Raw genomic sequence first — 25667 nt, forward strand, 5'->3', positions numbered from 1 at the left:
AAAGCCTTCCTCTCTGATCCCCCCCCCACCCACCCCCTGGTATGTTGCTGCTGCGCCTTCCTCTCCACTCCATTGGAGACATTTTGGCAAAGTGGTGACAAAGTTCCAAAGCTCAACGTATGGCCCACTCCGTCCGTTCTTGAAAATGCGATATTACTCTAATGAACAACGTAACATTTTATCAGTTTGTTTCCCTAAATAAGGCCTTCACTAATTACAATTGAATAATTAGAACGAATAAAGATAAGATCAAAATTGAGCAAACGCGTGGCTAAAAGCGGAAGCCTCAAGGTGATGACGAGGATGAGCGTCAACCTAAAACAAAAATGAAAAACAATTTGAGGGTCTTGCGAGGCGCGACTCACCGGGGACGTCGATATGATACAAAGTAAATCATTTTGAGCTGTTTTTAATTAAAAAATCACGCCGCCCTTAGGAAAACTCAGTTGATGGTCGTCCTCCCCCCCCCCCCCCCCCCCTCCCCCTTTCTAAAATAATAATGGACATTATCAGACTTAATTAAAGATGTGGCAAGCAAATGGAAGCCTGGCTATTTGTTGTCAGATTCAAAAAAAAAAAAAAAGGAGTAGAATTATTCATATAAATGCAGAGGGTGCTACATTTGTTTTTCCCGAGGTAAACGGCGGGAACCTCATTTGCGGGGGATTGAATGAATTCCATTTCTGTAACGGAAGTCATTTACATACGATTGACACGGGTACACGGCTAACGGCCGACCCGAGCCTCGCCACCGCTACCTTCGCAGTGTTTTATTGAGCCGAGGCCCATATCCGAGATCGGGAAAAAAACAAAAAGCAAATCGTTCACCATGATTTTCAGCTGCTTCCGATGTGTCTGTCTGGTTGCAGTGCTTGGTGTCCTGCTCACATTTGGACAGCCAACAAGCACTTCTGACATGTTTCTCTCTCTGATGTTAGCTTCCTGTTCCTCTTCCTCCGCATCCTGTTCCTCTCATGCTGGAAACGTTTCAAGCCAGCCGATTGTCTCGTTTATGACTCCAGGTATTCTCATTTCAGGGGCCACAACCAGAGGATGGAGTTCCTGGGGGATTCTATCATGCAGCTGGTGGCCACCGAGTACCTTTTCATCCACTTCCCCGACCACCACGAGGGACACCTAACCGTAAGCCGCCCGTTTGAGTGTCTGTAGCCGCCATGTTTGATGACATCACATACTGCCAGTCACGGTCTGTTTAACGTTGAACTTTCCGTCAGATGTCGGGCGCGGGCGATTTCGCTAAAAAAACGCGTTTTGTCGCCTTTGTTGATCTGCCGACATCTTGTCGTTGCTCACTTCTCGACATCCCGTCAGTCTTTTTGTTGTCACTCAGGTAAGCGTTCTTCCTCACCGGCGTGCCGTGTTTACTTAACTCGTCAATTGTGGCGGGACAGAAGCCTCCCGAGGTTCGCGCGTCTTTGTCGGCACTTTTTCCCTCGCCGAGGCTGTCGAGTGTCTGGCAGATAAAGTCGACACAAAAGCGAGCAGTCGCACCTTTTGAAAGGCGCGCGAGGCCATTTTTATGACGCAGCCTTCTTTTTACGGCGAGCATCAGCATTTCTCTTTTTGCTTGCGCGACGTCGACTATCAGCCGCGTTGGCGTTTGAAGTGGGCTGAGAGCGGCGGGCGAGCGAGAGCTGTCGTTGGGAGATAGAAAAAGGCGTGACGTCAGCCATGTTGAAAGGCCCGATAGCCGCGGCCATCCAGATAAGCTACATCTGAAATGGATTTCAATAAAACCGCCCATTCAACTAGTGCGAGAGGGAGAGAGAATGAGCGAGCTTGACATCATCTCGCATTCTCTTTGCTCCCCCGCCACCTCCCTCCCTCCCTCACTCCTTCCCTCCCTCCCCCCTCCCTCTTGTGTACGCATCTTGCAGCTATATTTAACATGTTTTTTTTTTTTTTTCCTTTTGGGGGCGCGCAACACGGCAGAACACGACGCCGTCCGCTCTGCCGCGAGTCAAGCATGCAATATTTACCAGAGCCATGCAAAACATTTAATGGTGGATTACCATTTCTGTCAGTGATGAATTATTTCACGCAAAGCGTTGTTCGACTCTTCCGCTCGCGCACCTTTCCCGATTCAGGAGCCGAGCCGGTCGACACCAAGGCCAAGTTGGCAGAAAATTCGTCCGGGCTGCTTTAGAACGCCACGTTGTCCGCTGCGAGCATTTTGCAACTCCAAACTGGACCAGAGTTGCTTTCTCGTAATCGCCCGTGTGTTTTGTGGTAGCTTCTGCGCAGCTCGCTGGTCAACAACCGCACGCAGGCCAAAGTGGCGGAGGAACTGGGCATGCAAGAGTTCGCCATCACCAACGACAAAACCAAGCGGCCCGTGGCGCTCCGGACCAAGACCTTGGCCGACTTGCTGGAGTGTACGTACACGCACACAGACACACACAGTTTGCAAGCGACAACTTTTCTCCATTGTGTGTGGAAGGAAGGCTTCGATGCATTCATTACTCCATTTTTTTTTCCACTCAAAACGATTTGGCCGGCGCAATAAAGGAGATGCGGCGGGTGATTCGCGGACAAATAAGTGCCCAATTTATGCCGCTGATGAGAAGTGTTGTTTCATTTTTTACCGCATGTGAGACTTGCGTCACGTCGACGACGCCGTTGTTAGTTGTCTTGCTTTCCTTTACAATTGCGCAAAAAGAGCAATCACGCTAATGACGCGCTGTCTAAAAGTACTTTGTCTTTGGAGTGGGAATAAAATACAGGCGCATCAGCAAACACTTTTTCATCATGCCGTACCGAGCTTATTATAGATGTTCTCGCACGGTCCCTGCGAAAGGCGAGGAGAAAGGCCGTCATCAAGCGCCCTGCTGAGAAGCAATCTCTGGGCAAGTGCGGCCAGAGAGAAAGTCGCTATCAGCCATGCGGGAAAGGATGCAAACAAAACACCTACGAATCTCCCGCCGAGCGGGAAGGAGACCTCGCTCGGCTGGGAAAAAGCGGCGTGCACGCGGCCCCGCCTCAAATATTACCCATCCTTCTTCTAATGGCTAAATGCAGCTTCCCTTTCAAGTAGGCCGTACAATCTGACTCCGCTTTGAACTTCGATCGAAACGCTTCAACTTGCTCCGACGTTATCAACAATTGCATTCCACCCATCAAAAGCAAAGACAAGCCGTCCTTTGTGGCTCTGTTCCCCCCCCCGGTAGCGGAATCCCACCATCTTTGGCGGGGGCGGCAGTTTCCATCTTTGGCAGCGAAAGCCCTGCAAGAAACATCTTTGCCATCTTCTCTTGCAGCTTTCATCGCAGCACTCTACATCGACAAGGACCTGGAATTCGTGCACACCTTCATGAACGTCTGCTTCTTCCCTCGACTGAAGGTGAGCGCCTCGTGATAGCCTTCCACCGCCGGCGCCTGATCAATGAGCCGCTGAGGGCGACCAATTGGGTGAGGGGCTTCATGGCGCTGGCCTAATGGCGCGAGCATTGACGCACAGGCTCCGTGCGGCGCCCAGATCGCTATTTTAGTCATTCTCGACGGGGATCGCAACGGTGTCGGCATTCTGCTATCGGCTTGTTAGTCGCCTTCCCCGCCATTGATTCACAAGAGTGCTTTGGTGTGCCGTGCGAGACGAGCCCCCCTTTCGTTGGACAAAGTCACATTAATAAGATATAAGCTGGACGTTGAAAATCTTCAGCTACTCACGTCGCGTTTTGTCCGGAACCCAGACGTTGGGGACCGAGCGTCACGCATGAGCACCGGCGGAGGCCGCCTCCGACTGTGACACCTCCGCCGCCGTCTGATGCGCCGACCTAATTGCCGTCTCGGCGAGCTTCTCCAGGGAGGAGAATCCCGGACTCTGGACGAGGCCGGCTCCGCATCGCCGTCGCCTCATTTCCACTTCCGAGAGAAAAAGTTGCGCGTTTCATCCAATTTGGGCGGAAAGAGAGACGCAAGGAAGGGGCCCGCCCTCTTAATGACTTTTTCGTTTTCCCCGCACTTGCGCACGGAGCCAACGTCGTCCGATCTGCCACGTGCCGCCCCCAGAGACCAGGAAGTGGCGAGGAGGAAAAGGGGAAACAAAGTGCGCCGAGGCAACGTCTGAGAGGTTGCGAGCGATAAAGCGAGAGGGCAGGCGGCAGAAGCACTCTTTGTGGGAAATGAAAAGCGGCAGACAGTTGCGGCCTTTTTATGACAAGGCGGCTCGGCTGGGCTGTTAATGGAAGAGCTTTTAGAAGTCCCCCCTGGAGAAGGGAAATGGATCGGGGCGGCACACCTGGGAGCTTCCCGCCCGCTTCCTCCGTATTTCTGGACGCCGATTGGCTTTTGTCTTAAGTAGTCGCCGATTTGTCCCGCTCTCGGTTGCGGGGCAGAAATGAAATAAAAGCCTTGGTTATTTCTTGCGTGTGGAAAGCGAGGCCGCCGTGATGAAGCTTTCGCCCTGCTGGCCTCGTGCCGGTGTCTTGCAGGAGTTTATTCTCAACCAGGACTGGAATGACCCCAAGTCGCAGCTGCAGCAGTGTTGCCTGACGCTCAGGACGGAGGGCAAGGAGCCCGACATTCCGCTCTACAAGTAAGACCTCAAAAAGCACACAAAAAAATCTTCAGTGAATTATTCAACAAAACTTTTTATTTTTTTATTTTTAAACGGAGCTGTCAAACAAGTACAAAAAGGCTTTTGTATGATGAAGGTCCCCGTAGCTTTGATAAAACAACACCCCTCCCATCCCTTGGGGGAAAAAGGTCAAGGCGTTGCTTGACAAAACCGACGCTTTCTGAGCGCTGCTGTCGGCGCCGATTTGTTGCCATGGTGATGGACAAACGCGGTTTATGCTCGCTCCGTCAAATTGCATTTCGTCAGCTACGAGGCTCCCAAGTTCTGCTTTCAAACTCGCCTCTTGGGGTTTTAAAGCATTGTGAGAGACTCAAGTTTGTTCCTTATTTGAAAAAGAGGGATTTGAAGAGGTTTCAAAGTCGGGGCTTTCGAGCTTTGATTTCGGCCTTCGTCGTGAACGCCCTTTCCAACAAGCGTTATGGCCGCAAAACGACATTCGGGACTTAAAATGTGCTTTTAAGGCAGCTTTGAAACAAATATAGAGGCTAGTTTTGTGCTGACGCGGCATTTGAATTATTGAGCGGGTGTCATAAGCAACCAGGTTGCATTCGAAATTGATTGCCCGCACTCCTCCAATTAGTCAATTAGGCCTGAATAATTCAGGTAGCCGCGCGGTGCCTGTTTATGCAAATGTTAACATTTCAAACATCGCCTGAGTTTATTTCGTGCAGAAGAAGCAGCAGCGTAACTGACGACTCTTTCCTTTTTTCCTCCCGCCGGCGTCTTCACACCTTTTGTGTTGTGCGACAACGGAGCTCGGCTGACCGTGCCCGTTTTGGCCTTTGTGTTTTTTTTTTTCTTCAGGACGCTGCAGACGGTGGGGCCGTCGCACGCGCGCACCTACACCGTGGCCGTCTACTTCAAGGGCGAGCGCATCGGCTGCGGAAAAGGACCCAGGTCAGTCAGTGCAAGCGCCGCGACTTAGCTTGCCTTAGTTTGGAGCCCCGTTTCAAAGCCGAGAGCCGTGCTCTTGGAAAGCGGGAAGGATTGCGTAACTCCGCCTCTGAGGTTGAAGGTGAGGACCGGAGACTTACTCCCTAACCGACTTCCTCCTTCCCGCCTCCGCCGTCTCCTTCCTAATGGGCCGCAGAGTAAGCGCCGCCGTTTATTACGCCAATTAAGCCCTCGTCGGCCCCATTCTGCGGGGAGACACGTTATGCACAATGAAAATGAATCGATTCATTATTGATTTGACGTAAATTGCGTTATGGAGAAACGGGAGCGGCGGGCAGATGGCGAGAGCAGCCGGCCCGACTTGGCTTCGTCTTTCCGCCGGGCTCCCGGAAATGCACAAAATCAGCCTTTCGAGACCTGCTGCCATTTTTCCCCAGCAAAGAAGAAGCACCTTGTTTACAATCTGCTAAACACCTTCCGTTTTCTTCTTGCAGCATCCAGCAGGCCGAAATGGGAGCTGCCATGGACGCACTTAACAAATGTGAGTTTTTTGGCACACACACACACACACCTTTGTTGAGTGCGTGTGACATTTTTAAAGTGCCGGTTTAGGCCGTCAAGTTTTTCCAATATTCCCCAAAAGTCAACGGAGTGTAAATTCTTTTGCGATAAGCCATTTTTACTTTCCACTTGCAATCGTGCAGGAAGCATTCCGATATTAATTGGAGACTTTTACTGCATGCATCTTTACGGCTAAGATTTCGGGACTGTACCACTGGACCGACTTGACCATCCGCGCTCTCGAAAAGATTTCCTGCCTAACGGAGCGCGGCAAGCACAAACATGTGATGTCACACGTTTCATCTTTGTTTGCTTGAATCATTAACACGGCGAGTCGCTAATGAGCTGCCGGTGCACGCGGCCCAAATAGAGGTCAAGGTCTGAGTGGATTTGTCTTGTTAAATGAGGCCTCAAGCCGCGTTTGATTGATGCCGTTTGCCTGCGCTCCCTTCACGCCGTGCGTTCCTTTCAGTCGGGCAACGTGGCCACGCTTAAACATGACAGCGTGATATTAGCGCTCATCACTTAGCAACACCACCGAAGTAGCAGAAGTAGCCACCCTGCTAAGAGTGTTGTTGCGCAATGTTACTGCATCGTTTGTGTGTGCTCGTGTTGTTGGAGGCGTCATTTGTCAGGAAAGCGTCTCTAATCAAGGACACAGGTTTCGCTGTCACCGGGGGAGCCGACGTCCGCCTCACCTTACACGCCGGATCGACCCAAACATGGCTGCTCGGCGTATCAGGATTCATTTCCATGTTTTATTTAAGCCGTCTGAGTCGGACTCAAGTTTTTCGCCGGCTGACAGGATATGCCACCGCGGCCGTGTCAAAGGTAGAAGACGGGGATGAAGAAGAGGCCGACAGCTGCGGGCTCATTAAACGGGCCTTTCTCTATTTTCGTGCGTGTGCGCGCGCTCAGCCGGTCCACCGGTGGCGCCCTCCGATCCATGTCTCGTACTTTGACGGACCGTGTTTTGACGTATGCTGCCCGCACCCGTCAGGGCGGAATTAAATGTTAACCGGGCCGACAGCAACGTGAGCGCAAACAAACGGAGGCGGAAGGCCGGGCGGGCGGAGAGCTCCGAAGGCCCGCCGAGAGCGGCGAGCCTCAAAATAGGCGACGGCTGCGAAAACAACAAAGAGCGGACTTGTAGGCGAAGCGACGAGCGGCACACCGCGCCAAGAGCGGCGAGCTATTCTGGCATCAGGCGAAGGCGTTGGCGCCCGATCGCGACGAGACCCTCGGGCTCTCTCCGACTTAAGATGCCGTGAAAATCACACGAGATGCTTAAGCCGCTGCGGTTCACGGCTCGCCCGCTCATTTCCCGACAATGCGGTGACGGACGCAAAAGGGGCGGCGGCGTCTCCGTGTCAGCCCCGAGGTAGGCGCGTTGGCAGCCAAGCTCCTAATCTGCAGATGAAAGCGGCTGATGTAAGGCCGGCACCGCCGAATACGGAGGATCGCTCTTTGTTTGCCCTCTGCCGTGGAAGTCAATCCCTGCGTTGTGCTTGCCGTGCTTTTGCCCTGCGTGTCTTTGGCTTGCGGCAGCGCTAGTGGAGAAAGACGGAGCTTTTCTCGTTTCTTGCCCACACGCGTTTATCGTCTCGGGAATGAAGTACGGCCATTATTTGTTTTTATCAGCTATCAAGCTAGTGGGGGCAGCATGGTACCTCGGCGTTCTTAGGCCCAGCTTTAGAGTCTCATTTCCAGACTTGCCGTGTGGCCTATTTGTCCGTGCGGACTTATTTCCTCGACGCTCACGTGAGTTGTCGTCGGTCGGCCAAAAAAAAAAAAAGCTCAGCCGAGTTTCACCTTCACACGTGGTCATCGATTTGGATGGAAAATCGTTGGTCCTCTTCAAGAGCACGAAACGCACGCGCAGCTGGCATGACGACATCATGCGGCGAATGAAGAAGTCTTCCCTTGTTAATTAATGATGTCTGACACCAAACAAGCTCGTCTAATTTCACGGCGCCGTCATTAATAAGCAAAGAACAAGGTGGCGGCGCCGCCTCCAATCTTTTTGCTCACTGGACCAAAGTGAGAGCGCCGCTTAACAGCTCTTTCTGATTTTTTTTTTTCTTTTTGGCACGTTCCTCTCGGTCACCCTCGTCTCTGTTCTCTCTCGCCGCGGCAGATAACTTCCCGCAGATGGCCCATCAGAAGCGCTTCATCGAGCGCAAGTACCGGCAGGAGCTGAAGGAGATGAGACGCCAGCGCGAGCGCCAGGAGAAGGACGCCGACGAGCCCCACGCCGGCAGGAAGTGAGGCGCCCGGGCCGTGTTTGTTTTGGCGCCCAAATCTGTGAGAAACCCAAAAAGACACGGACACTGCTTTTTCAGCCTAATGCCGTTTTTGCTCAGCAGGAGCGAGCGCAGCCACCACACCCAAACAAAATGTTTTTAAGCTTGAATGTGGACGTAAATAAATCGAATGATAATGAAGATGTCTGCAAATCAAGTCAATAATTCAAGTTGACTGCTGCCGAGAGTTTAACAGGCCATCAAATGGCCGACAAGAAGTCTTCGGAAAGCTGACTCGCATCTCCGATTCCCAAAAAATGTGACCTCTTGTGACTCACCTTATTGTTTTTCCACCTATAAGTATTTCAACTAGAGCTTAAACGTCCCGATCGCTTCGACGTAAGCAGAGGAGGCAGCTTTTGAAGATATTTAATCGTGTCATATAAATATCCAGTACAAAATGTCACGTACAAAGCAGAATTGACGGAGGCCCGCCGGGGTACGGCGAGCCCTCCCGACACATTTTCTACGCTCACAGAGACTCCACCACGGTTGTCACCAACGGCCCAACGGCGTCTACACATCGACAAGCACACGTCTACTTGATGGCGCCGCGTTTGCATCGGGAGGGGGGAGGGGGGGACCCAAATGACCACGTGCTTAACACTCCACGTAACAAAACGCCCACTGTGTGTCGCTTGGCCGCGTGGCTAATGCTAAAGTAGCGCGCGTGTCTGCTTCATTCTCGCAGTTTTCTTTCTTCCGTCATCTGCTTGGATCGTACCGTCTCTTTAAGGCGGTCACTTTTTTTTTCGGTTAACTTGCTACTATGAGCTGAGGAGTCTCTTTCAGCTCCTTGTTAGCTGTCGACACCCAAGGTTAAAAGGCTCATTGACGAGCGTTTTGTGGAAAAAGGCTGAAGGAAACGAAAGCTGCAGTCAGGACTCGGTGCCTGCCACACGACTGGGTCGTTGGTGGTCTTTTTTTTGGACCAAAAACAAGGTCTACAAGGTCCATCATCAGAATCTGGACCGCTTCCTCGGTGGACGATCTGGCTCGTCCTCAGGAAAGATCAGATCAAGTCTGTGAAAGCGACTTGATTCTCCATCATCTGCACAAGTTGAATGGCGACAACCTCTTGGTTGTTGAAGACGTTTCAACCTTTAATCCAAAAGGCTTCTTCATTTTGAGAGTCCTTCTATTTATATCTTTGGTGGGTGTGTCCCCTGGGAAATCATCTTTGTCCTCACTGCTTGTTTTCAAATCTTGATGGTGGGATTCAAGTGTTTTGTGGAGCTGGTACTTGTCATCAAGAATTTGAGAACCACTGTACTAACACCATGATTAAAAGGAGAAGCCTTTTGAATTAAAGTTCAGCAACCAACAAGAGTGCAGATGCCTCCATTCAACAAAGCAGAATTTTTCCACCTCCGTCGATGACATTGAGGAAAAAACATTTTCTTGGCTTTAGTCGCCCGCTAGTCGTGACAAAGTGGACCGCAACTCGGCGCCTTTCAAGCGTGATGACAGCGCCGCTCCTAAAGGCTAGGGGGCGCTGTGAGATGACCAAAATGTAGGAAGTGGCTGTACAGTGTGTTGTCTCGTAACGTACACAAGCAGAAGATCACAATATATGCAGCGGGAGTTCGGCGCGGAAACACTGAAAAGGACGCCATCGCACAGCGTCTGTCGCAGGCAGCCGCACGACAAAAACAACAAAAAAACAGCGGTAGATATATGCGGGCGTGACCCTAACACAGGGGTGTCCAAACTGTTTCTATGGAGGGCAGAAAAATCCAAGAATGCCAGAGCACTTTGACATTATCCAACACGCTAAGACTATTCCATCAAGCAATTTGTGCCATGTCACAGCTTTCTGCTGAATGTGATTTTTCAGGATTTGGGGGCGAGAATAGATCAGACCCCTCTCATCTTCACATTCAGAAGCAACGCAAGATCGGTCTCTCGTAAAAGAAGAATTTTTCAAGCCGCGTTTGCAAATCAAACAGCCCTCAGCCCGCAGTTTGGACACCCCTGTCCTAACACTGGACGGGACACACAAGGCTCCAAAGGCTTCGCCCGTACATCCTCCCGCCACGGAACGCGGCGACACGTCGTTAGGAATCCCGGTCGCTGTCGTCGGCGCCGTACATGTCGGCCAGTTTCTTAAAACGCGGGCCCCACTCGCTCAGGTAGTTGTAGTCCTGCTCGCCCTCGGTAGTGGCCGACTCCAGCGAGCTGAGCGATTCGGCCACCGAGCCGTTGCCTTCGTAGGCGTACGTGGCCAGCGAGTCGTAAGGCGGCGCCGTGGGGTCCACGTCGTTGTCCTGGATCTTCTGGTTGATGAAGTCCCGCACGTCGCCGTTGTTGTCCCGCGCCGGGGGAGGCGCGGGCCGGCGCACGGGCGGGTAGTAGGTCTCGGGCACGATGTCCCGCCTCTGCTTGCCGTCCTCGATGGCCTCCGGGTTGCGCAGCGTGCCGATGTCGAAGGCCTGCGTGTCCTCCTCGCCGCCACCCTCGTCGTTGTAGCTGACCACGTTATCCCGCACGTCCTCTTTGGAGATGATCAGAGGCTCCTTCTTGCGTTGCCTCCTCAAGGCGGCAAACAGTACCACGATCACTGCGGGCACAACAGAACAAACTCAGAGCGGCTGGCAGTCCCGCAGGACGCTTGGCTTGTTGATGTGGCGACTCTGGTGAGCGCTCACTGATGTTTGAGGACTTTGTACAGCGAGCAAGCGAGCGCCAGGATGCATTATGGATTTGTCAGGCTGCCGCTGCTGCAACATCACGATTGAACAAAGCGCTCCTCTGATGAGTACGAGTCAAACACGGAACATCTTAGTTCTGCTCAACTACTGCACACGCTATCAATATTTATGATGTTTTTTTTTTTTTAAGAAAAAAAAAAAGCTGCTGCGCTTAAATCTTGATTGCTCATGAGAACACCATGTGGGTGTGCACTAATCTTTTTATTTTTTGTTTCTACTCTTAATTTATAGTTAATGTTAATCCCACCCACGATTACTCTTGGAAAAAGATTGACTTAAAAATAGATCAATTATAATTCTCACAAGACTCTGACTTCGCTTTTTTTTTTTTAAAACTTTGCCTTTTGTGGATGCGGTCAGCATTGAACCAAGTGTGCTGTGTACTCACTAAGCAGGATCATGACGCAGAGCAAGATGGCCACCAGCGCCCCGGTGCTGAGCCCGGCCCTTGCCGTGAGTGCCTCGGCGTTGCACAGCTTCATATTGCCTTCGCGGTCGCACGTGCACACGCGCACCGTCAGCGTGTTGGTGCTGCTCTGCACGGGGTACCCGTTGTCCGAGATGACCACTGGCACGTGGTAGACGCTCTTCAGTAGGCTGCTGTAGCTGTTCCTTCGCGTCAGGATCCACGCCGTGTTGTCTGAAAACACGCAAGTTTGCGACTACTACAACGAGCTCTTTTCGCGAAATAAGAGAAGATGGATGGCGGCCTACCTTTATTGTCGCGGACTGAGAAGTTGGCCTTGCCGCTAGCTTCCTGGGGCAGACTGAAGAAAAAACGATGTCCTCCTACTGGCTCGTCCGGATCTTTGGCGCTCACCGTCTGGATTCTCTGGAACCACAATGAACATGGGTAAGAATATGGGTGTCCCTCAGGGATCAACCTTGGGGCCTCTTCTTTTCTTAATGATCTTCTCTGTATTTTCTCAAATCGCTCTGTTTAGTTATATTCTAATGATGCTATTTATATATAATTCTTTGTATCCTCCTCTTAAGCAGTGCCAACTGCAACTTATTTGCATCCTCAATGATGTCTGCAAAAAGTCTGAGAAAACGTTACGACCAAGTCATGCTTATGTTTCCACGCTACAATATCACACTGTCACACTGACTCCAAACCTCACCAAAGTGTGTATGCGTAACCGTGACGACGGCGAGGGCAGCGTACCCACCTGGTTAGCTTTGGCGTTCTCGCACACAAACGTCTCATAGTTGGTGGCGAAGGTGGGCGCGTTGTCGTTGACGTCCAGAACTCGGATCGACACGCGGCTCATCTGATACAGGTGGTCTGCCAAATGCACAAACTTGTTGGGAGGACGTTTTATACTGTGGCACGAGCCTGCCGCGCGGCATTTTACGTTGAATTCCCACCATATGCCGAAGTATCGGCAATAGTGGCCTCGTCTCATTTAATCATTGAGTCTTTCTGGAGGTCCTACTCACTGAACTCGGAGGCGATGACTGAGATGTTGTGCCAGGCGTTCTCCTCACGGTCCAGCTCCCGAAGGAGGAACACGGAGCCGTTGACGGCGTGCACGCCGAACACGCGGTCCAAGTCGGTGAACCGGTCGATTGCGTACCTGCCGCAGAAAGCCAGTTAGAAAAGTAAGAAACTGAAGTTTTTTTTGAGAATTCAATTTTTTTTTTTCAGCACGAGCTGGAGTCGAGGACAGCCGACGTTGTCATGAAGTCAGTTGCCAGTCAACGGCGGAGCACAGATTCCAACCTTGAACCTCTGAACTGTGAGTTAAACATGCTAACTACTTTTCACCCTGCCACCTTAACATTTTTATATATATAAGATATTCCAAAGTCCCTTTGTCCCATATGATGTCCCCTTTAAACGTGATTCACACAACCTTGCCTTTTCTTTTCTCCCTGCCGATTTCCGAGCGGAGAAGCGAGAATACAAAGGGAAAAAAAAAAAAAAAACGAGAGACTTTGTTTGCATGGAGTCATCTTTGAAAGGAGAGGCCATGTTTGTTGAACAGGGCGCAAATTGCTTTTTACAAGTTTAAGTGGAGCTGCGCAAAAGACTTCATCAACACTTTGCTGCCTCCGCCGCTTAAACGCTTGCAAATTCCAAACGGGATGCTTCAATTACCGAGCGGCTGGAAACGCACACGCACACACCAACGGGTTAGTTATGCAGTCCACTTATTTCTATCATTTTAATTTTGGGAGGGAAAATGGGCCTCCGAATTAAAAAAATATATATATAGCAGTTAGAGAATAAGATGGATGGATGCTTGAATTGAAATCGTATGTGCTATGTCCTATCTATTCATCCCCCAAGCAACATGTTAGTGAGCTGAGCGGTGCAAAAGGTCAGCGTGATAGCTTTGTTCAAGTGCGAATGATGAAACAGAAGCCAACTCTGTGACACCAGTGCGAGCGAGCCGATAAAGAAAACGACTCTAAAGAAGCAAAAGTGAAATTTTTCAAAGTGGGAGACGAGTGTGGTTTCTTAAGCCTCGCTCGTCATCCTCGTAATAAAGATAAGGTCCTCTGCGCCAGGCAGCCGTCCCCTCCCCAAGCGTCGCAGGCCCAGACCCGCCCCCCCCACCCAAATGCCACGGGCCAGCTAGCCTGCTGATGATGGCCGATAAAAGAGAATCATATCCTATTTGACACTTGCAATAAAGTGTGAGAACTTCAACCTTGAGAGCCAACTCCCTCAGTGCATCATAAAAAAGAAAAAGCCGAGGTGAAGATTGCCGAGTGCAGCCCCCCCCCCCTCCTTCTCCACTATTTCCTGAAGTCAGTGAACTCTAAGTCAGTCGTGTCCTTCTGAAGCCTTTATTTGGGCGCACTTTTCATTTTAATGACTCACTGATTCATTGAATTTTTATTGAATTATTTGATGAAATTTCCCCTCGAGGGTTCAGTCACACTTCTCAATTAAATTATGCATAGAGACGTGCACACGGCCATCTTCTGTGTCTCTAAGAAATTTACGGACCTGAGCCAAATATTGCAGTACCTCCATGTAACTGCGGAGGCAGCGTTGAGGTTGGATTTACAAAAAATCCTGCGAGCGAATGGAAGCACATTCGACTTATTTTGACTTAGTTGCGTTTATGCTCTCCAACTTGCGTTTTCTATGATGACGTAGGAATTGAGGGGCTACCTGATAGGACTCTGCTTGCCGTCCGGGTCGGAGGCGCTGACGCTTCCGATAATTGTGTTGGGGGCGGCGTCCTCGCGGACCTCCATCAAGTAGCTGGGGCGCTCAAAGACGGGCGGCTCGTCCACGTCTTCCACCGTTACTTTGATGGACGCTTCGTCCCGGAAGGGTCCCATGGAGAAGAAGCGAGGATTGACGTGGAGGTTCTCCACCTGAACGCGGAGGCTGAATTGACGTTTGCGCTCAAAGTCCAGTGGCTAGGAAAAAAAACAAAAAACAAGGTTAGCTGACGTCTTAAGAGGAATCCATCAGAGATCAATAAATCCCAATAAATGCTGGATGAGTTGAACTGAATATCACGGACCGTTCTTTGAGCCCCTTAATCTGACTTCATTCTCTCAACGGGAAATATGCACAAATGTCTTTCTTTCTGAATTCCCTTCCAAATCCATGTGACAAACAGATGTAAACACAAGCTTCCTGGTGGAGGTAACTGCAGGCACTCTTGGCACGCCCTTTATTTGGCATCTTTCAAGGTCCAGATGGGACTTATTCCCACTCCACCAACTAGTTTAATTAGCGGGTTGAGGTGCAGGGACACACGCGAGCATGCTCTGCCCGCAGTGTCGCCATGGCAACAGAGGGCAATTATGTCACGGTGCTCTCACGTCCGCAAAAGAAGACAAATGCAACCGACTGCATGCCTTACATAAATGGCCGCAGATCATTTATTCAAGAACAACACAAATCATGTCATTATTATTAAGCAAATTATCAACAAAAATGCGCAACCATGTTTGGTCTTGATCAGCCAAGAAAGTGTGGCTCACCTTCCTGAGCACGATGACGCCCTCCTGCGTGGTGCGATTGGTCACAATGTCGAACATCCCGGGCCCGTCGCTCCCGATGATGCGGTAGTCCATTTCGGCATTCTCGCCGATGTCTTTGTCTACGGCGTGGATCACGCCCACCGCTGAGCCCACCGCGGTCGACTCGGGCGCCTTGAACTCGTAGAGGGCTGACAGAAAGGAAAAAAATGTTTTCCATATTCACCATTAGTACTCGTTGATTATTATGATTCAATTTTCTCATCCGGGTTGGTGCTTGACTAACTTATGTATTTTTGGACAACGGAGGTTCGCGCCACTTTCGGCACCATCATCATCTCGGCTAGCCTTGTAAGACGCTAAGATTGATCTTTGCCGCACAATCAATTTTGTCCCAACATGTGGATTGATTCTTCTTTTATTTGGACTTTTACAGGAAGCGTTTGTGCTCAAATCGATGGCCGCCTGTCAACCGCGTAAACCAACAGCAGTACCGGCGCAATCATAAAGCGCAGCTGATGGCCGTCCGGGTGTTTGCAGTCGATATCGGAACTCACTCTTGGTGAAGCGCGGCGGGTTGTCGTTGACGTCGGCCAGGGTGATGCTGACCGTGGTGGTGCCCGAGAGGCCGCCGTTCTGTCCGGCCATGTCTTTGCCCTGGATCACCACTTGGTACTTGTCCTTCACCTCCCGGTCCATGCCCGGCAGTGCCGTCTTGATCATGCCTACCACAAAAAAAATAAAAATAAATAACAATACAATACTTTGTTTCATTTGCAAAGAAAGTTTTGTACGTAAAATCAGGCTTGTAGCCATATCCCGCAGCCCTCCTGATTAAGAGCAAAATAAGAAAGCGTACATAAAGTCAGGAGCTTGTTGTTGCTCGGCCCCCGCCGTCAATTTCGAAAGAGTCATCGTAAAGATAATGAACTTCCTTTCCGGCGCATCAAACATCCCAGCGCGCACCTCAAAATAGTCATCCCGAATTAACGACGTTTCAGCCGGGAGATTTATGCGCTGCGTAATGAAGTCGCCCAGACGCCGGCGAGGGCCTGTAATTCAGGGGTCGTCGCCGAGTGATCGATGCGCCTCGTTATGCGGATCGTTCCCACAAATTAAGATTTCGGATCGCTAATTACTTTTTATTGTCACGCCTTTATTTGACAAAAATCAAAAAAAGCTTCCGAGTTCAGCAAACGTGACCTGAATGCGCGACACTGAGATGATAGCTTGTTATCATGTTGTCATGACAGGGAAAGAAAGAAGTCAATAAATAAAGGAATGTCGATTTTGTTTCGATTCCCCATCCAGTAAAGCAAATGTGGGCGTGTGGAAAGCGTTTGCTTTAAAACTGGTTTGCGTATGAGAGCTGAGGAGTGGCCAAATCCGGCCGCAGTTGTGCTGCTTGTTTGTGTTGTATGATGTCATCCATCTTTGAACACAGTGTGCATGCACATCCATGTGTGTGGTTCATGTTGGTTTATACGTCACATGTGGCCTAAAACATATTAATGCTAATCCGGTCGCTAATCTGCAAATAGCTCCCCCCTTTTTTTAATTTTTTTTTATTCCAGTCCTTTTGTTTGATCATCAGGATGGGATCCAAGCGCACACAAATGATTAAATGAAGCAAGCGGCTACGTTTCATTCGTGTGTGTATGTGTGTGTGTGTGTTTGCATGCTTCAAATCTCCAGCATGACCTAATCCTAACCTTAATCCTAACCCTCAGATGCCGTTTTGCTTCCGCCTCAAGGAACATGACAGCCACTTGATTTCTGAATTTTTATATTCCTGTCATTGTTTATTATTTATTTATTATTTTATTATTTGTTTTTTTATTTTCATTTCTATATTATTTTTCAATTGTTTTGTTATGTTTATTTATTTATTGTTTTTAATTTCATGATTTGTTTATATCTTATATATTATCTATGTATTTATTTTAAATTTGTACTTTTTATTTAATTTTATTATTATTTATGATAGGGTTAGGGCTAGGGTTTCTGATTTCTTTTATTATTATTATTATTAGTTTTTAATTTCTTTTATTATATATATATATATATATATATATATATATATATATATATATATAATTTAAATTACTCTACATGGTCATTTTCTAAATCCAAGTCATGAGAAGCTACAGACCGCTTTCGGGGTCCACCGAGAAGTAGGGCTGCCCCTCTAGGATGCTGTAGACCACCTTGGCACTGTTCCCGTAGGTGGCGTCGTCTGCGTCCAGCGCTGTCACCTGGATGACGGGAGTGCCTGCGGGATGAATCAAAACCACGTGGCGTCAAACAAAACGATCACATTTGACATTTGTCCATGCGGGCCCAGCTCGCTTACCCTCCTTGACATCGCCATTTCTCCATCCTCTGATTGGATAGTCGGAAAAAAACTGTTCGACTAGCAAAATATACTATGTGCACATAAATCGCGTCTCTGGTGAATATGATGGATTTGACTACAATGTTTTATGTCCTGAATGAGAAATTTCACTCTTATATTGTGTTGGTATGCTATTGACAGTTTCTACGATTGCAACGAGATCGAAGTCCCCGCGAGGGCCCCGCTAGCCAAGTGCTAGCTCCCGCGTGGCGCCACCGTGTTGCCTCATTACGCACGGCGCTAAATTAATTGAGGGGAAACATTTAATGGGTGAGAAGTTCAAAAACAGAAGCACGCATGAGCGCCGACATCTTGGCTCATTTGTTGAAAGTGCAAGCGTTCAATCCATCAGGCGAGATGCTAGCAAGCGAATGAGCTCGCGTCATTTGAAATGACAAAATGGACGCAAGGTGTGGGAAGTATATACATGTATGAGTTAGGCTATCTTGGTCCAGCACTTAAAAATGCAAAGATGCACATTTCCTTACCGATGTCGGCCATCTCGGGCACCCTGGCGACGTAGGGGTCTTTGGTGAAGCGCGGCTCGTTGTCGTTGATGTCATGGATCTTGATGATGAAGTCGGACTCGCCCTCCAGGGCCTCGTTGGTGAAACGGTCCACGGCCTTGGCGTGGAGCATGTAGTAGGCCTTCTCCTCGCGGTCCAGACGCTTGGTGGCGTGGATGTCGCCCGAATCCTCATCGATCCTGAAGAGCGTGCCGGCGCCCTCGCCTGTCAGCACGTAGCGCACGCTGCCGTCCTCGCGGTCCGAGTCCGAGTGGAGCTGAGAACGAGAGCGTAGCGCCGTCACCACTTCCCGCAAACTCCGCCGTTTTTGCGTTGAAATCCTGACCTCTAATTTGAAGGCCTACTTTGAAAGCTTGGCTCCGCCCCGACGCGCTCTTCTAAGTTCAAACGAGCGAGACTCAAACGAACGTCGGGCCCCCCCTCTGCACCGGCTGCTCCATCGATCCCCTCGATGCCCCGCTCGGCCAAAAGAAGCGGCACGCAAATCAATGCGGCCGCGTTCGCAAGGTCGCCGCGGCCAACATCCGATCAATTCCGATTGAAAATACAATTCGAGTGGCACAGCTGTGCAAGCGCGTTACGGGTCAGGCAAAAATGTTTCTCAAGGATGGTGTCCGATTTTGTTCGAAAATTTCAGAAGTGTGTTGCGAGAATGTCAAGTGGCATTGAGCCCTTGCGTTCTGTGCGGCAGCCGTCTTTGTTTGGGGAGCAAATGTTAGCGGCCGATCGATGTAGGCGGTGCTCAGCCATGCCGGCCGGAAAGATGGCGCGAGAAAGGACCAGTTGGGGGGGGTGGGGCTCAGGGCAATTAGCCAGTTAGCCTCACAGGCCTCGTGGAGAACTGGCCTGTGGCCTTAGAGTGGCCAGATGGTCACCTCGCTCACAAATGGAGTGAGCAATGTGTGCTGATGTCGGAAAAAAAGGAAACGAGGTGCAACGGAAGGCTTGTTCTGGTGAAGCGAGATGAGTTCACGTAACCACAGTCGGAACCCGGAACAAAAAAAAATTCAGGGCCCGGTTTCCCAAACCTTTGGCCCAGCTCGCTCGCTGGCGTCACCGAATGTGCATTTTGATGACGGCAAGTTCAAGCGCGTCTGATCTTCATTATGATATTAATATCACGTCGGCTCACGGGGGTCGTGAATCCTCATCTTCCTTGTGCTGCAAAGGAGATGAGCGTTATTACAAGCGAGCGCCCTCCGTGTCCCCCGTTGACTCCCCCCTCCCCCCACCTATTCTCTCATGATGAGCATGTTTTCGAACATTCGTTAGGTAACAGCACCCCACTATGACAATATACTGTAAGATGGATGGATGGATGGATGGATGGATGGATGGATGGATGGATGGAAGATGTTGAGGCTGCTGCGGGTGGTCATAAAGTAGTCAGAGGGCCTGGCCTGCACCATCTCGCTTGCCAAGATGAGCAGCTGGTACTCGGCCACCCCGCTCCATGCACACGCACGCTGGCTTTGGGCAGTCACAAGACATTGACGTCTTTGCTTCGGCCGCTGAGTCGTGCAACGCTTTCATCCACGGGCATACTATAAGCGGATGGCAAAAAACTGTCTGTCTCTTACGATTGTTTTTTAAAATGGTCAATAGAACGGGCCTGCTGATGAATGGGTCAGGCACTACGCGTTAGCCCGATAGCGTCTCTGGCCCCGCCCACCACAGGCCTCACCCCCGCCAGCCCGGCACCACGCAAGGTCCGCTCGGCCGGCCGGCGAGCCGCGGGGGCCTATCAGGGGCTGTAAATACTTGATGAGATATGATAGCGCAGCACAAACACGGGCACTCCGCCACGGGCCGTTACGCGTGTGTGCGTGTGTACGCCGCGCGCAAGCACACGCTTGCCCCTTGGTGCGGCGGCCCCATAATGAAAGAAACAAACATTCTTTCCCCCCGGTGACAGGAAGACGAGGCCCCGCGAGGCCAACGTGCGGCTGGCCTGCTAATGAGCGGCTGCGGGCGGCAACGCCGTCGGATGATGCGGCAGGATTAGTTTGAAAGCCCTAGTTTCAAACCCTAACCCTAGATTCAAACCCTAACTGTGGTTCGAAACCCCAATGAAGAACCCCAACCATTGTTTATATCCTAATTTAACCCTTGCCGGATTTTTTTCTCTGTTCTCCGTCTTTGCCAAAATAGGCCGTGCGGCGAGCGCCGCGCCGCTTTTGAGTCGAGCTTTGTTTCCTTGGAGGCCTTTTTTGGACGCGATGCGTCTTGGGCGATGTAATCCTTTCCGAGGCTCGTTCAAAGTCACGGTTGGCCTCGTCTCATTTGCTGCGTGGAGTCTATCCTGAGTCCGACCGTGCCGGCGGAATGCAAAGTAGTCGAGTCCATTCAGAGGCACGCACAAAAGCGCTTTTCTCCCGTCGGCCTGACCTTGTCGCCGTCAAACGGATTAGGAGGCGATTCTCTCGGGACGCACCAAAACAACCGCCAAACAATCGGCATTACCGTCTTGGCCTCTTTCGCATTTGTCGTCTTTTTTCAACTCGATACAGAACATAAGCGAGCCACGTTCGGCGCTTGGACGCCAATTTCTGTTGCCAGCAGAGGGCGGTAGAGCTGTTTTCCTCCTCCCCAAAGAAGCCGTCATATTTGTCTTACCTTGCCGACATACTGCATGTCGTTGCCAGTGTACTCCTCCAGCAGGAAGAACTGATTCCACATCCATCCTCGCTTGGAGCGCCTGAGCGGGACCCCGTTGGCGTCCTGGCCCGTCAAGCCCGCCGACATCTTATGTCCCGCCGCCGTCCTTCGCGCCGGCCTCAGTCCCGCGACCGGCACTCCGCCCAGCTGGGCGGCTGCCCACAGCGTTATCAATATGCACAGCGTCTCCATGGCGACCAGGCCTTGGGTCCTCAGTCCTTCCTCCCTTAGCGCTTTGTCCCTGTTGGTCTTCGGGTCAGAGTGACGTGTCCGTCGTCATGCTTAATTGCAAGCAGGAAGTGAGCCCTCGCCCGCACCTAGAATCAGGAAGAGGAATTTCAGACAAAGCAGTCAAGCGTGTTGCGATCAATCAATAATAAAGAAGCCATTCACGCAGATGTACAGTCTTTAAAGGGTCTGGCCTTGAATAAAATAAGATACTTCATTTGTTAGCCCTTGGAAATTTTTTTAATTCTGGGGTAAATTTGACCTTTTAAAGCACAGGTGTCAAACTCAAGGCCTGGGGGCCAGACACGGCCCGCCACATCATTTTATGTGGCCCGCCGTTTTGTCGCTTTTACTGTATATAATCTGATGTGCTTATACATTTATTTGGGTTGACAGTCATAATGGCCCTCCGAAAGAAGCTATGACTACAATGCGGCCCGCGAAAAAAACGAGTTTGACACCCCTGTTTTAAAGTGTTATTATTATCATTCATTCTAAAATATGAATCCATTTGTTGTGCTGAAAATACATGAGGAATAACTATCAGGATTGTGTTTATTGTCATCATTTTCAACAACATTGACGGACACTTGTGGGACTCGCCATGTATTCACGTATTGGCGCTTTGATGGACAGGCCTGCGGTGATAACAGCAGATTCGAAAACCCACACGCGCTTGTACATGGATGCCTCCGCACTTGATCTGCGTTGAGTCTGGGAATCATCACATCATGGAGTGGCGGGCGCTTTTCGGGGGGCGGGGGGGCGGCTGGGGGGCTGTATCTGTGGTAAACATCTCACTTTGTTGTGCAGAATGACCACTGGAAGACACACGAGGGAGAGGCCACGTGGGCGGCCAAAGGAACTGGCGCAAGATGCAAGGAAGAGAAAGAAGTCGGCTGTGGAGAGGCCTTTTGTTCATTCTATTTCTCAGTTTAGAAGGGGGGGGGGTAGTGGCGGTGTGGTGTGGTGCATGCTGGGAAACGAGGAATTGAAATCTTCGGACACGAATGAAGTAGCCTGACCTGCAGCCCGAGACTCCGCAGGGAAGGCGGGAAATGGAGCAAGAAAAACAGGGCGAGGAGAGGTGGCGGCCCAGGAGGGGGCAGGCGTGATGATGTCATTGCAGCGCAAATTTTCCTTGTTTAAAAGTCACCACTTGTAGGAGCAGCAACAAAAAAAGAATAGCGGAATGTTTGTAAATAGGAAGCGCCGGGCTTCGTCCAGGTGCCACAAATTGAGCTGACGAACCAAAAATGATGACAACACTTTGCTGCGTTTGGGGTTGTGTTGCCAGATATTTCCCCAAAGGTTGATGGGTTTTCTTTTTGAATTCCCTCAAAAGAAAAAAAACAAAACAGAAGAAACTGTGGACCACAAGCATAAATCAAGTGCCGTATTTTCCGGACTATAAGGCGCACCGGACTATAAGGCGCACCTTCAACGAATGGCCCATTTTAAAACTTTGTCCTTATATAAGGCGCACCGGACTATAAGGCGCACCATTAATACATCATGTCAGATTTTTAATCCAAATCAAATCATTCTCCATTTTATCTTTTTTATTCCCAACTTCAGACGCAACAAATTACTTTATAATCACAAAATAATAATCCATAGTCTTTTTGATTCATGATTCATAGTCTTCAGCGGGCCACTTATGATTGATTTCATGACACAATGCTTCGGGCCGGTTTAAATTTAGGAATTTGGACCCTATATAAGGCGCACCGGACTATAAGGCGCACTGTCGGCTTTTGAGAAAATTTTAGGTTTTTAGGTGCACCTTATAGTCCGGAAAATACGGTATATGCTGTAAAGAGCTGGACAGAGAAAAATTGTAAATGAAATGTTAGCCCAACGCCACACCTAACCAGAGTCCCCCGAATATTTGAACGGCCATATTAGCGGTCAGACTCCCAACGTGAGCGTTGAAGGAAGTTTGTGACGGCAGATGAGCTCCTGAAGGGGACGCCGTCCTGTCAGAGCAGCGTCAGCAGTCCGACGGGGACGCGGGTCCATCCATTACTGTCTCCGCCAGGCCACCGTGCCCTCATTTCCCCTTATGAGGCAAATTGAAGCTTGCACTTTCTAGCATGTCCTCCCTCTCCTTTTACTCCCCCCCAACCGCCTTCTTTGCTTGCACAGGCCAAAGCTGATATGCATGACGGCTCTGCTTGGCTCTGAAAGCCACTCGCTTTGCATGTGTCCTCTGCTGGGATCAGCGGCCACTGCGGGAAATAAAAAAAAATTTTAAAAAAAGGAAGGAGAGGAGCTCGGGGTCAGTGACGGAAGCAGGTGGAAGTGAGCTGGTCGTCTAATAATGCCCGTGGAGGGACTGACTCCGCTCGCTCTCCACTTTGGCTACTTGATGAATTACCATAATTGAATTGACACTGCACTGGGACACCAAAAGTGGAGGTGGACAAAAATCTTGGGTCACTCTCAAGCTAAAATGACCGGAAAGGAAATTCAAAGTAAGCGACAGGAACAAAAGCAATTCCGTCGCAATTTTCCTCCTGCACTCCCGCGCCGGACTTTATGAATTGACTTAATTGACGGCAGCTCGGAGCACATGGGACGGCGAGCTATTGATTAGCTGTAGGCTTGGACTGGCTGGAAAATACCAGCGCGTCCCCGGGGGTGGCTCACAAAGCTTTGGGTCGGCAACGGCGCGTCCGCCTTTTTCCATGGATTTCTTCATAATGTCACCGGCGAGAAGCTAATGCCTGCGCCGCAGTCCCCGAGGAACCCTCGCCTCTTGACCACATTTGTCAAAGCCCGCAGGCCGTATTCCTGCCCCCATAATTCTCTCGACCGGGACCGGGAAGAAGTCAGCGAAAGCTTTATTTTGCCACGTCAAATAAAAAATAAAATAAAAATCTCACAGCCGGTGGCGAGGACAAAACGCCTGCCATGCTATATTTGTGCATTTGTATTGGGACACCTACAGGAAGTGTAGAAAATGTGGAGCAAAAAGTATTGGGACAAGCAGATAACCTCTTCTGGCCGAATTTGACCGTGAGGCCGTCTAAAGATTGATTGTGTCAGCAATCAATTGAGCTGACATCGCTATGACAACCAAGGATAAAGAGTTGCAGAATACGCTCTGCTTTTAATCAGAAGAAAAAAAAAGCTGTGTGAGAGAGCCTTTTTAACGCACCACTTCCCCTCTTTGGCTTTTACTTCCACTTGAATGCAAGAGCATCGGCTCGATCCTAAAGTGGCCTTTCAATGAATAGTGATCATTATTATCGTTGAAGTCTTTAACGGTCTTGCGGGAAAGCAAAAGCGAGCATCAGCGCGTTCCCCTGACCTCCGTCACCATTTCGGAACGGCGTCACAGGTGTCGACTTCCCGCGCTCGTCATAATGAAGGCGCCTAATAGAACATGACGGCGTCGTCATATTCTGGCTGTTTACACCGGGCGCCCTTTATTTTCTCGGCCCGGGCAGAAACAGCGACCTCATCATGTGCCGCCTAATTGCGTAAAAAAATGAAAACGAAAAAAGCAAATTGCTCGAAATTGCGTGTCGCGGGCTGACGAGCAATAAGACCCTAGCCTTCACGCTCGCTCGTAAGCAAGACGAATGTGTCTGCTGACAATTCGCACCCTGATGACGCTCAGCGACCCGCCTGCACATTTACAATCGCAACAATTAGCCATTAAAGGTGACGATCGGTTTTATCGAATGCGGTCGCCGCCGCCACCACGCAGACAAACGCGTTCATCAATACACGCCGTTAATGGGGCCGCTTTACATTGGGAAGCGTCTATCTGCCTCCCAGAACACCCCCCACCATTCCCCGGCCGGCCTTCCTGTCACGTCCCCACGTCACCTGACTTCCAGCCTAGCCCGACTCATGGAATTGCCAGCACCTGCTACAGCTCGTTAGGTTCCCTATTTAACCTCTCTGTGTTCTGCCAGTAGTTGTCAGTTCGTCTGATTACCCTGCACGTGATACTGCTGCCTTTTTGTCCCCGGACCAAACTTTGTAGCCGACTACTTGCCTGACCTTCGACCACGCTCCAGATCGCCGCCTGCCCTGACTACTTGCTCGTTCTACATCCCCGTTTTCCCTCTCACCATTAAAGGATCGTGCTGCACTTGGTTCCCTGTCTTTGTTGCCTGACACTTCCTCTGAATTTGTATTTCTCCTCTAACGAGCGACGTGAGCGACATGGCGAAGCACCCTATGGCGCCCGGCGAGCCGAGGCTACCTCGCCGCAGCCCCGGGGGTGCAATTAAAAGTGAGGCAGGAGAATGTCAGCCAGGTGGGCGAGCCAGCGCGATGGAGGTAAGAAAAGAGGGGAAGGAAGAGAGGTGTGTGTGTGTGTGGGGGGGCACAGTTCAACAGGGGGAGGGTCTTAAGACCTCCATACTGGATGGACCCTTTGGGTCAACTTTGACCCGTTTGTATACTTGTATCGAGCTCACATATAGGTTTGGGGGCGGGGCAGGAAAAATACTTCCAAAGCTGTTTTACAATCTGCAGAGAAGGATGCTAAAGCATGTAAGTTAGTTTGTCGCGCATCAGTCGTTAATTTATCACAACGACAAGACTCTCTCAGTTTCATCATCTGCGCTCCTCTTGCTATGCAAACAGAAATAACTCCCAGGGAACCTCATCAATAGGTATTGATCGATTGCAGCGCCGTCTAGACTCCCCGACGCTTTGGCGCAACAACGCCAACGCCGTTTTTTTAATGTGATGTATGAAGGCATCGTCGCATATCGATCACTTGCCATCCCGCCGGGCCGCCGACAAATGTTGACGATATCAAGCGGGAAAGTCGGACAACACGAATCAGGCTGCAAAAATGAAGATAAATGAAAG

General features: G+C 50.3%; 2 protein-coding genes across 2 annotated transcripts in view; one reads left to right on the forward strand and one right to left on the reverse strand.

Moving 5' to 3' along the window:
- Nucleotides 1–8508, forward strand: part of drosha (drosha ribonuclease III) — a 43158-nt gene extending 34650 nt beyond the window's left edge. Inside the window, exons 26-32 of the mRNA XM_037279360.1 lie at nucleotides 1038–1143; nucleotides 2255–2396; nucleotides 3279–3361; nucleotides 4452–4555; nucleotides 5402–5494; nucleotides 5986–6032; nucleotides 8190–8508. Of these exons, the coding sequence (XP_037135255.1) occupies nucleotides 1038–1143; nucleotides 2255–2396; nucleotides 3279–3361; nucleotides 4452–4555; nucleotides 5402–5494; nucleotides 5986–6032; nucleotides 8190–8320 (706 nt within the window). The 3' untranslated portion in view covers nucleotides 8321–8508. The remainder of the gene's footprint in view (nucleotides 1–1037; nucleotides 1144–2254; nucleotides 2397–3278; nucleotides 3362–4451; nucleotides 4556–5401; nucleotides 5495–5985; nucleotides 6033–8189) is intronic.
- Nucleotides 8509–8707: 199 nt separating this feature from the next.
- Nucleotides 8708–25667, reverse strand: part of cdh6 (cadherin 6) — a 29262-nt gene continuing 12302 nt past the window's right edge. The window contains exons 2-12 of the mRNA XM_037279361.1: nucleotides 20559–20917; nucleotides 17904–18198; nucleotides 17173–17292; nucleotides 15578–15745; nucleotides 15024–15211; nucleotides 14197–14450; nucleotides 12510–12646; nucleotides 12239–12354; nucleotides 11781–11898; nucleotides 11455–11706; nucleotides 8708–10915 (exon numbers count right to left, since the gene is read on the reverse strand). Coding sequence (XP_037135256.1) covers nucleotides 10413–10915; nucleotides 11455–11706; nucleotides 11781–11898; nucleotides 12239–12354; nucleotides 12510–12646; nucleotides 14197–14450; nucleotides 15024–15211; nucleotides 15578–15745; nucleotides 17173–17292; nucleotides 17904–18198; nucleotides 20559–20792 — 2385 coding nt within the window. The 5' untranslated portion in view covers nucleotides 20793–20917 and the 3' untranslated portion in view covers nucleotides 8708–10412. The remainder of the gene's footprint in view (nucleotides 10916–11454; nucleotides 11707–11780; nucleotides 11899–12238; nucleotides 12355–12509; nucleotides 12647–14196; nucleotides 14451–15023; nucleotides 15212–15577; nucleotides 15746–17172; nucleotides 17293–17903; nucleotides 18199–20558; nucleotides 20918–25667) is intronic.

The sequence above is a fragment of the Syngnathus acus genome, chromosome 20, assembly GCF_901709675.1.
Source record: "Syngnathus acus chromosome 20, fSynAcu1.2, whole genome shotgun sequence".
NCBI lineage: Eukaryota > Metazoa > Chordata > Actinopteri > Syngnathiformes > Syngnathidae > Syngnathus > Syngnathus acus.